Below are 16671 nucleotides of genomic sequence, written 5' to 3' on the forward strand. Positions count from 1 at the left end.
TCATAGATCTCTTGGATAGTTTAAAAAACAAAAACAAAAAAAAAACCTATGAATGACTTTGGGAAGTAGAAGTAGCATCATGTCCTTTGTAGGTTATCACAGATTGATAGAACTGATGTGGCTAATGCCTGAAAGCATCTGCAGGTCTCTGTCTTCAGGAAACAACACTCAGGCAAGGAGAGAACTGAGTGAGGCTCTAGTTTGAATTCTTGCAGCTGAGTGAACTTTGCTAAAAGCACACAAAGATCATGTGGAAGTGCTAAAGTGGGAAAATAATTGAAACCAGTAGAAGAAAAAAACTTACAAGCTTTATCGCCCAGTTGTTCAATATTTTATCCTTGCCCTCAAGCAATCAAAAGAAAACATTTGTTATGCTAATTTCTCACCTGATATTTATGCACAAAAAAGATTATTTATTTACACAGTTGCTATGGAGATATAATTTAAATTTCTTTGATATAAAAAAAAAAAAAATCATGGAACAACATAATGCAAAATTTTCCAAGCCATGTGATGCAGAAATGAAGAAGTTGAAGTGTGCATTTTGTTAAAAGAAATCACACAGTTAAGAGTTAAGGTAGGAGTAATTAATTCTTGTTAATAGAGACCGTTTTGTTAAGAGTAAAGCACACACAACAAACCAGAATGTATTTCTCACTGTTGTAGCAGATGTGAGAGTATGTATGAAGAGAACAAGAATACATTAGGGTATCATGTGCATTGTTACATATAAAAAAAAGGTATGGATCTATTTTCTTAGATATTAAATATGGAAAAGCAATTCTGTTCAAAGAGGCAATGTTGATAGTTGCTCACTTAGAGCACTTAGAGACAATAGTTCCGTTATATGATCCTTGTAATCAAACACTTAAACAGTTAAAATGCTCATGACACAGTTTCATGAAGCAAATTATCACAGGGTCATTCCCAGCATTCAATAAAAACACTAAAATTGATCAAAAATGCATTTTCTTTAAAATCTAAAGAATCAGCTTCTACACCTGGCTCTGCTACCAAACTTATTAAAACTTAAAATAAACAGCAGGGAAAAAGATGTCAGGCAAAAGATAGATCACTACGAGAGAGAACATATACAGACTCACAGAGATGATTCTAATTAAACAGGTGGTGGGCATCTAGAAAATATATCTTGTAATACCACTGACCATTATGACTGCAATCTGAACTAATAAGGGAATAACTATTGTTTCACCCAACCTGCTTGTTTTAACAGTTAAATTACCCTCAAATACTCTCTACAATCTTCAAACTAGGATCCACACGTAACAACCTTAAAATCGAATCCAGAATATGCCCGAAACATAAAAGAAAAGGGCTTCAGCAAGAATGCCAATCAAAGGATGTGAACCTGTTTATTAATTAGCAATCAATGGTATTAAAGGATTTCACCACATATCACAACAATATTTCGGTGTATATAACAGGAATAGTTATAATACCTAGAATCCATTGGGCAATAGCAGCATAACTGATAAATAGTTACTCTTCATGGAGTGTATCTAGAACAAGGCAAGTAGACAAAGTTCATTGCAAGGAAGAATTAAACTCTGTATTTCAAGCTATGACACAGATGAATTTTTTCAAGATGGCCTCTGAGAGGTTGCTTGGCCTATTATGCTTCTATTTAAAGTTTATTCAACTCAGTATTATCTGTCAGCATACTTCTTGGTTTTCCCCTTTCCTTTTGCTTTCTATTAAAAATTTCTGTAAATTATTTTATCTAAGTGTCCAAAATATTTTAGTTTTTTCTCTTTGATGGTGTCCATGCTTAGTTTTTGCCATTGTTAGTACTTCATCATTTGTTGTCTTCTGGATACTCCTCAAAAATTAACATCTGAATTGTGAGAGAATAGAGTCAAAGTCTGGGGGTCATTTCCAAAATTTATATCCTAATATCCTTTCCCCCAGGAATGCAATGCATAAATCAACATCTTATGAACTTTAAAATACCAGCTCAAAGCATAAACTTCATCATGCAACAATGTTATTCAACATACACTATTGATTTCTATATGAATGAATGTTTATCTGATACTTCTGAATCTTATAATTAAGTAAAAGCAGATTTGCTAAACTGAAATTGTGTTATTAACAGCATGATGCAACAATCATTACCCCAGCTTGCCAGTAAGACCAGGTCAGGATAACTGAGGTCAGCCGGATATCTATCTTTGAAATCTGCTGATGAAGACCTTCACAGGAAAGCCGAGAAGCAAGAGAAATGAAAGACATCAAAACCACTGGATATTCATTTCCAGTGAGCAGGTGTCATCATACAACTATTGCAACAATATAAAGAAATTAGCTGATAACAGACTGATATGCAGACATGTCACTGGTGCCTGTGTATCATCACAATACACATATTTTGATGTCCTTACCTAATTAATTGGATTCAAACATAAGTAGAATGACACATTTGGAGAATAGGAATAGTTAATTCTTATAGTTAATTAAAGCTTCATTACCAGATTGGTACTTTATTTTACTGACAGTTGAGGGATAAAAGATAGAGTGGATCTCAACAGGATTTTAATGCAGAGCATAGACGGAAGACATAACAGTCACAAGGTAAATTGTCTGATGCTCTGCTGATTTTGCTAATCCACTGAATAGCCTATGGAATTAACAGTGACCAATGGAAGTAACAAGGAAATAGAGGGATAATAGCTAAATCAAACCTAATTCTCGCAAATGCTTTAAAATGTAGAAAACAGCATGTAGCATTTTTAAGAGTGGTTAGTAAAATTTTCTTGTAGCTGTTAAATTTTTTTTTCAAACAAAGCCAAAACTAAATAAATAAAAATCAAAATTTCAAAGTAAAAAACCAGAGAAACCAGTCCAAATACCAAGCGAACAAACCCAACACAGGCAATGCTCAAGGCACAAATTCTTTTTGGAAAAAGAAAAAAAGAAAATCTGCGCGTGCTAAACAAAATTTGATGACTTTACCAAGAGCACATTCAAAGATGTCGCAGATGTTGGTCTTGGCGGGCGGAATGGTAAGATGTTGTCAAGGGTTATCTATAGTTTAGACCCAACATGAGAGTAAAAAAACAAAAAAAACAAAAGATGAAATGATGGTATAAATCAAAGAAAATATAAGCAAAAATTTTTTAAATAATTTCAGAAAAAATTTCCAAATAATCCATAATATCCTGTGTACAAGGGACATAGTATACATGGATAAACATAATGCAAATCTACTAGAGGAGGGTACAATGCTGCAAAACCAATTTAAACATTGTCACTTGTTTGGGACTATGTAAAATGAAACTGGTGAATTGTCATGCAGACAAATTCTTTAAAATAAAATTCTACATACCTTGTTCTGACTATTGTAGAAATAAAGACAAATCAAATATTGAGGAAAGATTAGGTTTATGCCTATAGCTAATAAACTAGAGTTGTTAGTAGATAATTAGCTAGTATGTATGTATTGATGAAAATGTGTGTGTGAGAGAGAGAGAGAGAGAGAGAGAGAGAGAAAGATTGGGATTTCAGGATATGAAGGATGTGGTATGTTGCTTTGTGAGGAATTGGAGGAAACAAGGAAATTTGATCTAATTAAATGTCTATGAAAGAGAGAGGGATGGAGGGAATGAAAGGCCTGAATTAGAAGGAAATACATGAGTTTCATACAGAGGTAAGAAATTTCTATATGAAGAATGTGGTTCAGTTAAGGTTTTATATCAAAATGGAATAACTACAGGAAAAGACAAACGAAAATTGGTTTTGTTTGCAAAAGAGGAAAATTTAAAATACTTCTAAATGTATATCAAATGCCCAAATTTTGATGTGAAAATAATGACAAGATTTTATATGATCTTTTTTTAGATGTAGAGCATAGTTGAGTCAACTCCAGAATATAACTAGTATTTAAAGGTCATAAGTGAATTAATGCAGAATCAGTTCCCGATATGATTTAAAATCAGAATGCAAGTTAACAAAATTAGCTGTCATGCATCTAGTTTGGTGCTCTGCTTCATTAGTCTTTATCGTTTATATTGGACATATAAATATATTGTAAAAACTCAAACTAACCAATTAATTTGAAATACTTTTTTAGATAAAGTATTTAATACAAATACCTTTATTAACTTACAGGTTTCAGTCACTGAAATGTGATCATACCTTCAAATAGTTAGGTTGACCTCAATACATATTTCAGTCAGGTAATTATTTTTATCAATATCTGTTTATTGAAGGCTAAGCTATTTATTTTAACATAAAAGAATCCAACTCAACACACCAACAAACATAAATACATACATACATAGATCTTATTCCCACACTAATTTTGTACTATTGAGTGTACACACTAGTGTATTTGAAGTAAGATAATGTTAAACTGTCATCTGTCATACATCAGAAAGGAGACTTAAAGGAAATTCTAAATGAAAAGTTTGAGCATGTTTCAGCAAGTGAAAATTAGCCAAACATTTCTATCTAGAAATTGGGATAGGACAGTGGATAATGTAAAGCATCACTGAAAGGCAGAGTTTGCTTTCGATCCACTTTTAAATGTCTGTGCCTTATCAATATCAAACACTGCACATGGAATATAAGTGGCCTCTTCTTTATCTTTGATTTCTAAATTTCTTTTGAAAGTTTATATGGTACAGCCCACCATACAACAAATACGTAGGAAAAAAAAACAAAAAAAAAACAGCAATTCAAAAACAAATCCATTGTTATTTTAATGATCATCTTTACTTATTCTATGGATGAAATGGCTTTTGAAATTTCAAGTATTAGTATGTTGTTAGATCAAGCATGTTACAGCACAATGTCTTTAATGCTAACAACTTAACCATAGAATGGGAGTGCAATCTGTTGTCAGTAATCAAAATGATGTACCCTTTCCAGGAACTCAACACATTTGCTGAAGTAATACTAAGATGTGAAATTATAACTGCATTAATTATTATAATTTTATTATCTTAACTTCTACTTTACATCAACTTTATTGTTTGGGATAGTTTCCATTCCAAAATGTTTGTATATTTGTGTTGTTAATATTTTCATAGATATTATGTATTTTGTGGGAATTAGGATGGGGGAATAGTATAGAGAAAATAGCCATTAAAAAATTTTATCAATTAACTAATTTATATCAGTATCATTAAGAGAATGTGATATTACTGACAATAACAATATCCCGGAAAAGTATTAGATTTTGCTAAAAGATTTCTTAGATATTTAAGATATTTAGATTTTAAAAAATGTCTTTGAATAATGCATTCCAGTGTTGCAAAGGTAAAAAAAAAACAAAAATAAATAAAAAAAACAACTATAACTTTTACGTAAATGATGATAAACTGAAGCAGACAATGTAGGACTAAATGATTTTACATAAAAACATTAAACAAAGATAAGTTATTTGCATAAACGTAATGGAGAGAGAAATTATTTGCATAACCAAATGACCACATTAAATTTTTTTTAAAACAAAAGAACAAAATTAAAACAATACTACATACATAAATAATTAAGTTACACTTAAACACAAAATAAACAAAATGAATATTTTTAGATTCTGAACAAAATTATACAAGATTATCATTGTTTTTAAAATTTAATATTTTTTTAAGTATAACAATTAAATATTTTAAGATTAATATAAAAAAAAAACATAAACTAAAATTATAACAATAAAAAAAATAAAGCATTAAATAAATTATAACTATGTAATATTTTTAAAAATACAATTAAAAACTCAATGCACCTATATATTTTAACAAAAATAGTGATTAAAATTCGAAAAATTTGTAATTTTTAGTAGGTAAGAAAAATGTAGACATAACTTGTGTGTGTGTGTGTGTGTGTGTGTTTGTGTATTACACACACTTCTTACATTGGAGGTTTCCAGTCACCAGTGATTAATTTAATATTCTAATTTTGGTATGAGGCCAGCAATTTTTCAGGGTGGGGAAGCATATTAGTTACTTCGACCTCAATACTTGACTGGTATTCTAATTCATCAACCGGAAAAGGATGAAAGGCAAAGCTGACTTTGGTGAGAGCTGAACATAAAGAACTGGAAGAAATGCCGCAAAGCATTCCGACTGATACACTGACAATTCTGCCAGTCCGCCAATTTAATATTAATAAACAGGTTGGTCAATTTCAATATTTCCATACTGGAGGAGCAGAGGATTTTTTTTTTATATTTGATATGCTAACAATTTAACTGAGAGGTAGAGACTATTCTCCAATCTATTCTCCTTTACTTTTGTCTGATACCAAGATTTGATATTGACTTGATGGGTCTCCAACTGATACTAGACATGTCTAGTACCAGATGGCTTGGTACTTTATGAGTTAGTATTTCAGTTATTAGTTTACTCTACAAGCAAATAAATGAGTTGCAATATTTTTTTTTACATTGAGCTTCAGGCCTAAACTTAGATATGGACACCCAACTTTTTTACTAGGAATGGTGACATGTAGCCACTGGACTACTATTTATTTTGCTCTAGTACCTAGTATCAGCTATGGTATGTAAGTCAAGTAATGAGCTGGTTCTCTGCAAAATGCACACTGGCCAGAGCAGACAGCAGATTAATTTCAAATGCAGTTTACCTCATTAATCAATATATTCAATAAACCACAAAAGACCTTTGGTAAATAGAAACCTCCAAAGCAAACATTTATAACAGGATATTTTTCTTTGGTTTTTAATCCATAAATATACATCTTTTTTTTTGTATTTTTTTAAAAGATATTAACAAATGAATAAAGAGGAAACAGAATAGCACATCAAATAAGATTAGTTGAAACCACTAATATAGGTTAGAATAAACCACTAATATGGTAAGCAAATGACAGCAGGAAAGGAAAATTAAGGAAGATGGTATGTAGTCAAGGACGAAGAATTAGTACATCTGTAAATTATTTTAAAAATTCATTATAATTGATAGAAGTTTCCCTTAAACTGTCAGTGCCATTGAGAGCATTAGAACTCTTGATCCCAAATCGCAAAAACTAATCAAGTGAATTTCAGTTTTTGAGTTGTTTGGATCTCAAAAACTAAAGAAATTCAAATCAGAAGAAATTAAAGAAATTCAGATCTTAAGAAGTGAAGATAAAAATTCAAAGCATAATTTGAAGATTACAAAGAAAAAAGTTTTTAAAAAAAAATAAATAAAAGCTCAGAATTAGAGCTACATTAGAATACAGTTGTTGATATTGTTGTTAGTCAGCAACTTAACTTCAATTCCCTTGTAAGATTATCGGACTTCACTGAAAATGTCATGACATTTATGCCAATCCTTAGTGACCAAGCAATTTTTCATTGACCAATATAATTTTGTTACTAATTAGTCAAATTACAATCCCATAAAAAAAAGAAATAATGAGCTTAGAATAATAATTACAACACATCAATTTGTAAAATAAACATAAATTATCAGTGCTGTAATAAATTAATTCTTAAAGTTAATAAAATATAAAACAAATACACATATATTAATATAATATATATTTGCAATAAGTTATAGTTTGGTTTTCTTCGTTAAATATTCATATTTATAAGTAAAGAAAATCCTGTAATGAGAATTTATAACAAAATATCCATTCATATGCAATCCATGTAAATAGATATTCTTTTTAATGCTTGAGTAGATTTTTAAACTTTATAAATAACCCTTTTATTTGAAATCTTAGAACTAATATTTTGCTACATAATAAATGCATGCACAACTTAAATGTGAACAAAAGGCATTATTTGAGTAAAAATACTAGTAGTAAGAGACATCTGTTCCAAGACAAAATATCCCAAATTGATATCTCAAATCTACTTTATACACGTGTGTGTGTGTGTGTGTGTATGTGTGTGTGTGTGTGTGTGCGTGCGCGTGTATAAATATATATGTTATGTGTAGTTGTGTCACTTAGTTTAAAGTCATGAGTATACTGATCAAACTGATAATCATCTGTTTATTAATTTCATTTATGGCTCAAAATATATAATAAACATATTTTTTTAAAATTCTTTTAGACAATGTATGTTTAAATACAAATGTCTAATTAGCATAATGCAATTATTGACAGTGTTATTAAGCCACAAAGATAAACATCAATAATTTAGAGAACCGGAACCTATTAGAAAGAAATCACTTGAATTCTAGTATATTATATTATAATCTAAATAAATCAAATAATTAATAATAACTATTTCTGTTTTCATAAGACCCCTTGTGATAGACAAATGAAAAAGCTGATCATCAGAGACACGATCAACAATTGTTTATCTGTATAAGCTGAAATGTACTTTTTGAGCCATTGCTACTCATATATACTTGACATCAGGGCAACAGTAATAGGATACTGAATGAATGCACTAATGCATTTACTGATTGTTGATGATGGACAGGAAAAATGACTGTCATCATTTTGAACAATGTTCAGATATCAAGTACAAAAAAAAAAACAATTAAAGCAGTTTAGGCTTGTGAATGTGTTGTCTATGAAACAATATCTATTTTTCTTGAAAAACCACTGTATGTAAATTGAACTAACTCAGAAGTATTAGAAATGGTTCCTGACAGACTTGTAAAATATTTTGTGTTGAAGTTTAATTTGTTTGGGTTGGATAGCTATTCAGCATCATACAAGAGAAGAAATTCATCCCAAGTACATGAATTTGAAAACTAAACATTGTGGTAGCAATGTCAGGTGATACGATTCATGAGACCAACAGCATCAATAAAAGTATAGCCAATCTGGAAATCTGGGTGAGGACAACACTTCAACATATCAAAAGTCATTTGGATCAGTCATTGATTTTCATGACAATGAGTTGATGTATATACTACTAGAATAATCAAAGAGTTTTTCAAAAGTAAGAAAATCCAAGAGCAGCAGTTGGCTACACAAGTCTTACATTTTAACCCTTTAACATTAAACCAACCATATCTGGTCCCAAAATTCTACCTTTTTGATGTCCAAACCAAGCAGATCTGGTTTTCCGCATCTACCCTACAATATCCTTCTAAAAATAAACAACCACATCACTGAAATCTTGAGTTATGCATGATTAATTCAAAACAAGGTGAATAAATAAGCATTGCACTTGATTTGACAGAGTAATCTGGTATTCCATAATTTGGTAAGCTGAATGCTAAAAGGTGAAATCTGATAGAAAAATTATGGTAATTAATTGGCATGCACACTGACATGAATGAATTGTATGATTATATCATGAAAAAAAAAGAAACAAGAAATTTCAGGTATAATGTGAACATCAAACCTGTAGATTCAATGTCTCATAAATATGATTCTGCCACAAGATTTTATACGACTTGATTTTCAATTCACACACCCTGTTTTGATGAAAAAAAATCATCTACTTTAAATGTTTTTAAATTGAGTGACATTCATTTTTGTGGCATTATTAATACTGTCAATAATTGCATTAGGCAAATTTTAAAATGGTTGAGATTAAAATATCATTTAAATGAATAAAAACAAAACTAATTAAATTTAATCATTTGAATACTCAGCTTTATATTAAGTAATCACACATGTGTGTATGTGTGTGAGCATATATATATATATATATATATATATATATATATGAGTGGTATGTTGGAAAGCCACATTAATACAGTTTGAAGATTAAATATCAATATAAGAGAAAAGATGAAGATTAGAATGTTGCCTTGAAAATAATTAATGGCCCTGATATTTCTGATATAAAACGTCCTTAGAAATGTTTAAGAGGTTTAGAAAGAGAGAAAATGACGGCCCATTGAGGGTAGCATGGTTTTGTGCAAATAGATCTCAAAATTCTGAGGATTTTATGGAACAAAGTATGTTAACTGAAATGGACAGTCATTTTCTTTTTCTCTTGCCATTTTAAATATATATAAACAAGTTGTTATACTTAAAATATCAAGGCCACTGAATATTCTTAAGCAGTCCAGTACCCTTGTTCTTATTAACATCATTAATATTTAACCTTCTAATTGCATTAAGAGAGAGAGAGAGAGAGAGAGAGAGAGAGAGAGAGAGAGAGAGAGAGAGAGAGAGAGAGAGAGAGAGAGAGAGAGAGAGAGAGAGAGAGAGAGAGAGAGAGTTGTATTAGCATTGTAGTGAGGTGGAATTGATTAGAATTATAGAATGGGTTGGAAAGAAATTTATTGGGTGTTGTGCTAGCGTTTTAGAGAAGTGGAAAACTTCTGGTAAGTTGAGGCCCAGGTTTGGGTTCAGACTCCCATCACCAGATATCATTGAAATACATGTGATGTTAACCAGGCAAGAGTCTTGATCCTCATGTAACAAAGCTGTCTCATTTTGCTTCCTCAGAATATCTTTTCAACATTATTTCTTCAATAAACAACAAGATGATTGTGACAAAGCAATTGAAGAATTTAGCAGTCTGAAAGAGCTAAACATCCATCACAAGTAACCAATGAAAGTAGAAGCCGGAGAAGCGATTTGATTGTTAACATTAACACTGTTGCATCACTGAGCACTAGGTTTCACAGATTTTTCTACAACACATTTCTGACAATAATATCTGTTAATTACCCTGCCATATTTCTTTTGGCTGTAGCTAGGCCTCTCTACAGAGTAAAAACAGAGGTTATTTTTAATGCTAGAATAAAATATAAATATAACACAATGTTACTGCAAAGTGCCAAGTGTCTCAAATGACCAGAGAACAACTGATCAAGAAATACTATAACAGAACTAAATGGCAAGCCCTGTACAATTGTACAATTCTGCTGGTATTATTCAACTTTTGGAATTAAAGCAGAAATCCTCAGTTTCATCACCCAGCCTGCAGGCAATTATAGCCAACCCCACCACAAATAACATGCTAAAGTCATAAAAAATGGAAGGTCACATTGAATAATACAGTTTTAGGTTTACAAAAACGTTAGCATGGTTGTGGATAGAAATCTTGATCAGGTCTGCTTGATCAGGGTTGATTTTTGGACTAAATGATAACAATAAAAGATGGAACATTCTCATTGAATTGTCCCATAAGTATGACTAACATAGATATGTATATGGAAAACATAGAGCTGATGTTGTTGTTAAGCCACAGGTAAATTTTAAAGCAGCAGATGTGTGATCAAAAGCATCCAAGCCAAAACTGCTGAATGTGTCCTTTCTTTTGTAAGACAACAGGGTGTAACTTGAGATAAAGAAAACAAGTTGAGGGACCATGGGATCACGAAATGATGGCTAACAGGTAATGCAATTCAATAACGTTTAGTGGGATCTGAAGCTCCAAAACTGACTATTCCAGGCGCTTCCTACTTCTCCAATACATCATTTGTACAATAATGGATGCTATAGAGTAGTGTTACAATTTGTCCCTAATCGTTGTAGGGTGGTAAGGAAAAAGGAGGAAGAGGAAGAAGCAGAAATCACATGATTAATAAGCAGCAGTACTAATAAGATAGATGTCTGTAAAGAAAACAATATAATAATTTTTAACTTAGGCCCAAAGCCATAACTTTGGTGGAATGAAGGGTATAATCAATAATGTTAACCCCAGTACTAGACTGGTACTTATTTTATCAACCCCAGAAGGATGAAAGGCTAAGTTGACCTTGGCAAGAATAAACTCAAAATGTAAAGGGTTGCAACTAAATACTACAATGCATTTTGTTCAACACTCTACTAATTTTGCTAATCCTTCATAATGATAAAAATAATAATTTAGCAAAGTTAGAATATAAATCAGACAACCATCCAACCAACCAGCAAAATATTAAAAAAAAAAAAAGTAATACAATGTACACCAGCAGGGAACTACCATTTTAGAGGTTACTTAGGTTACGGCTGTAGTGGTGGTAGTGGTGGTGGTGGTGGCTGATACTAAAGGTGGTCAGTACATCATAAGACACAAGTTTGGAACAAATACAAATACACACAAAGCAGTTCATAGTACCTGCCCATATGACTCTTCTTTGCCGACACCACGCCCCAGGAATGTCCCCGTACCCCGAAACAGATCTTGAGACTTTCTCTGAATGCCTTCCCAGATTTGCTCATGAAATGATTGGGATTTGATCATGCCATTGCCTTTGTAAGTGGAGCCCCGTGGTGTTGGGCTATCCTGCCAGTCTTCCAGGGTTTCCTCGGAACCGGAAAACTGAGACAACATATCACAGTTCATCAGAACCCATTTTGCCTAGAATACAACAGGGAGGAGATGAAGAAGAAAAAAAAAATAGAAGAGAGACTGGGGTAACGATAAGAGCTGCATCTACCTGGCTGCAGCCACTGACTCAGTTGTCTTGTTTTACAGCAGAAAACAGACAGCCATGTGAACACTAGCAACATTGCAGTGCATCAACTGCAAGATTTTGGAAGCAACAACACTTTACACGTCATATATATTACATAAAGTTGAATGATCACACATTTCAATGAAAGAACAAACCCATGACAACAGAGAGAAAACAGACCCCCTCCCCGCAAAAAAAAAAATACAAAGCAAAAAATCTGGTGAAAATGTCAAGTTGGAATTGACCATAAAGTCAATTTTAACTTGACTCTTTCAACAAGATAATTTTCAGATTAATTTCTAATCCTTAAACCCTCAAGCATTTAAACAGGCTGTATCCGACCCAAATATTCTACCTGTTTTATGGTCAAACCAGCTAGATCATTCTAAAAATAAAACAGCCACATCATCAAAATCTTGAAGCTACAAGATAACACATGATGAATTCAAATCAATGGAAATAAATATGCATCACATTTGACATACTAAATCAAAATGCTGAAGAGTTAAACTAGGGGTCCACAACTACCAGACCAAGGATCATTTGATACCAGGCCAGACAGAAGGAATATATATTCTAAAATATTATTTCCTTTTTATTGATTACTACAGTCTGCAGGGTGTTTTTATTTTTGTTTTTCACATTATATATGTATTGCAAACGTAATATAAGTTGCTATATTTCATTCCATAATGGCTATCTCTGAAGAGTGCAGGGTTGCATAATCAGAATGCTACCTAACACTCTGCTGAACCCCTAGTACAAAAATGATTGGTAACATCAGCTGTAATGGATATATCATACAGTACACTGCAAGGTGGTTGGTTTAGGAGGGGCATCTAGCCATAAAAACCATACCAAAGCAGTCAAAGAAGGGCATCCAGCCATAAAAACCATACCAAAGCAGTTCTGCCTGAACAGCTCTTGTCAAACTATCCAACCCATGCCAGCATGGAAGGCAGACATTAAACAATGATGATGATGGTGATTATATATATATGTAGTAATTATGCACATGATCCCCTGATCTGTGAAAAACTTTCTTGCATGAAACCAGTCCATTGGGCAAAAAAAAAAAAAAAAAAGGTTAGGGACTGCTGCTTTAAATCTAATTAAAAATTGTCTAAAAATCTTTTTATGTGGACATGTTTGTTATATAAACAAACTTAATTGTATTTTGTTTCATTTTCATTGATGATTTCCAGATACATGATCAACAGTTTTGAGAGAGAATATAAGAGCATAATAAATTATGTATACCTTAGTTTTGGTTAGTATATAAAAGAATATAGTTAAATTCTCTAAGGCACTTGTGATTCTGCTACTCCTCTATTCTTAATAATAATGACGATGGTAATTCATGGTAACGAGGTCGACAATTATAGAAATAGTAAAATAAATAAATTCATAAACAGGCACGAGATCAGAAAGTTGGAGCTGATTGAATCAACTCCATTTCCTGATTGGAAGGATGAAAGTGAAGTAAATTTTGGCGCGGTTTGAACTCAGAACATAAAGAACCAGAACAAATGCTGCAACACATTTTGTCCAACACTCTTATGATTCTGCCAACCCACTGCTCATAATAATAATAATAATGATGATGATGATGATGATTATAATCCTTTCTACCATAGATAATATTAATTCTTTCTATTATTATTATTATGATGATGATGATGATGATGACTTCTTGGTGTTGTTGCTTCAGGAAACAGCTTGCAGGAAGATGCAGAGCAAATGTCAGCTTGTTTAGACTGAGTCAGTTTTGTGTGTCTGTGTGTGTATGTACATATAAATATAAAAGAAATATGCATATTTATGTCTTAAAAAGAAATGTGGCTTCATTTTGTTACATGTTACAGCATGCCATAGACATTTAGCGAAAAGTAGGACAAAAGATGTTTTGGAATATGTTATTGTTTTTTTTTGTTTTTGTTTTTGAAGTCCAGTAGCCACACTCTTATATTACCAGGTTCCACAGCGAGGCAGCAACACTGGGTGAGAGGTGAAAGAAAGAAATTGGACTGCAGCATTAATGTACTAAGCAGAAAATAAAAAAAGAATAATAATAAAAGAAACTCAAGATCATGCAAAGGCAAGAAGTTACACACATACACATCAATTATATATATGTGTGTGTATATATATATATATATATATATATACACACAAATATATATTTTATATATAAATATGTTATATATATATATACATATGTATGTATATGTACATATATGCATATATATATATATATATATATATATATATATATATATATATATATATGTATGTATGTAAAGAAAGTAAGGAGTACAGGGAAAGACACAAATGAAAGGAGACAATCAGGAGAAAATATTCCGTTCAGTCAACCTGCAACACATACACATGTATGCATATATAAATGAATAAACATTTAAAATGCTTCAACCAAATCATTTGACCACAAGTGCAGCAAAAAAAAAACAAAAAACCCAAAAAGACACAGAGGATGGATGGGTTGAAGATAGACAAAGGACATGTTGAAATCATGCCAGTATGGGGAAAAAGTGGATGTAAAACTATACTGTTTTATAGTGCAGGAAAACATGAAATAGTCAGAAGACAACACAACCTGATGCCCCTCACTAAAATATAACCAACAAATAGAGTAAAAAAAAAGGGGAAAAATAAATCCCTATAGAATTATTTGATGTACTCTATTGAGCACTATGAAATAAAAAGGATGTAGCTTTAAAAGGAAACAGAAACCTTCTAAAAAATAATTTTGTTGGTGAGTGGGAGTTACTGGGACCTTACACTGGCATGGAGCTCAACAGAGAGGTATAATTAAATTAACCTCAGTATATGACTGGTATTTAATTCCTCAACTCCGGGATTGGAAGGTAGAGTTCTATTCTGGGGGAGATGAAGGAACAAAATTAAATACTGGTTTCAAATTCTGGCACAAGGCCAGCAATTTTGGGGGCAGGGATAAGTTGATTACATCAACCCTAGTGCTCAAGTGATTTCTTATTTTATTGACCCCAAAAGGATGAAAGGCAAAGTTGACCTTGATGCAATATGAACTCAGAATGAACATATATGGATGAAATGCTACCAAACATTTTGCCTGGTATGGTAAAGATTCTTATTTCTTTATTGCTCACAAGGGGTTAAACATAGAGGGAACAAACAAGGACAGACAAAGGGATTAAGTCGATTACATCAACCCCAGTGCGTGGTAAAGATTCTGCCAGTTCACTGCTCTGAACAAAACTAAATATTGCAAAACATTTTTTTTGTGACCCTTCAAATTTTTGCTGGTCTATTTTATTGGGGACAGTGATAAATTCACGTGCATGTAAATGAGCAAGTGGTCAGATAACACTGTAGTGGACCAACATGTTGACAGTGTTGAAATATCCACTGTTATTTTAGCCTTTTGGTTAGATTCAATTGAGCAGACCTATGGTAAATGGCATTTCAGCTGTGAACATTTAGTTTTTTTTTCCCCCCAACTAAAATGTGTCTAAGGCTACATGATCCAATGTCTTCATTAAGACTATAGAATTATGATTTCATGGAAATTTGGTGCCATGTCTAACAGGTTAAACAACTCATAAAGATTCTTGACAGTGACACAAAACCTTAAAAAGGTAGGGGCGAAGTCAATTGAATCAAGCCCAGTACATAACTGGTGCTTGTATCATAGACAATGTCAAGACCATTACAAATATCAGCAAGATCTGAATTAGGGGGAAAAAAAAAAAATAGAGGGACAAAAAATTTAGAGCTGCATTTTCTTGGTTTGTTTTCCCCCTGGATTTAACACTAAATATACATATCCAATGCCCAACTGATATACAGCAGGGATGTATATGACTCCGATATATTACAAATGAAAAACAAATAGCTATATTACTGAATAAATATGATATAGGATTTTTAACTGGATATATAAATGTAACATTGTACTTTATGACATTTTAGCAGTGAACAAAATATAAAGTTTGTCTACTGATGTTTTTCATTTCCAACTAAAAAAAAGTATTATTATAGAATACTAATTGTATATCAAGTAGCATCTGGAGACATACATACCTGACCAGACACCATCAAATAAGTATGTGATAGTCTGTCTGCCCTTTTGCACACTAGAGGACACACACATGACACTGCCAGAAACAATACTCCACAAACAGGTAAGAAAAATTATACATACATACATAATTGAAAACATGATTTTATTTTATCAAATACTGATATGTTATAAATTAATTTATCATTATTACTCCATAAGGTATTGAATATTTTTTTGTGGATTTGTTGGAAGTGAGTGGGTCAAATGATGATAATAATAATAATAATAATAATAATAATAATAATAATAATAATAATAATCCTTTCTACTACATGC

At 31.9% G+C, this 16671-nt stretch overlaps 1 protein-coding gene across 20 annotated transcripts in view; it reads right to left on the reverse strand.

The window, feature by feature from the left end:
* The window catches only part of LOC106868262 (dedicator of cytokinesis protein 7), a 175959-nt gene that overhangs the window by 46574 nt on the left and 112714 nt on the right, over window positions 1–16671 (reverse strand). For 5 of the 20 annotated variants that reach the window (XR_016242865.1, XM_052970082.2, XM_089356425.1 and 2 more), the window contains 2 exons: window positions 11933–12175; window positions 2974–3045 (listed from right to left, as the gene is read on the reverse strand). The exons of 7 other annotated variants lie outside the window; for them this stretch is intronic. Coding sequence is in view for 11 of the 13 variants with exons in the window: in XM_052970082.2 (XP_052826042.1) it covers window positions 2974–3045; window positions 11933–12175 (315 nt within the window). In the remaining 2 variants the exon portion in view is untranslated. The remainder of the gene's footprint in view (window positions 1–2973; window positions 3046–11932; window positions 12176–16671) is intronic. 8 more of the 20 variants (XR_016242866.1, XM_089356427.1, XM_052970084.2 and 5 more) reach the window with 2 other exon arrangements.

Source organism: Octopus bimaculoides, chromosome 8 (assembly GCF_046866305.1).
Source record: "Octopus bimaculoides isolate indiv1 chromosome 8, ASM4686630v1, whole genome shotgun sequence".
Classification (NCBI taxonomy): domain Eukaryota; kingdom Metazoa; phylum Mollusca; class Cephalopoda; order Octopoda; family Octopodidae; genus Octopus; species Octopus bimaculoides.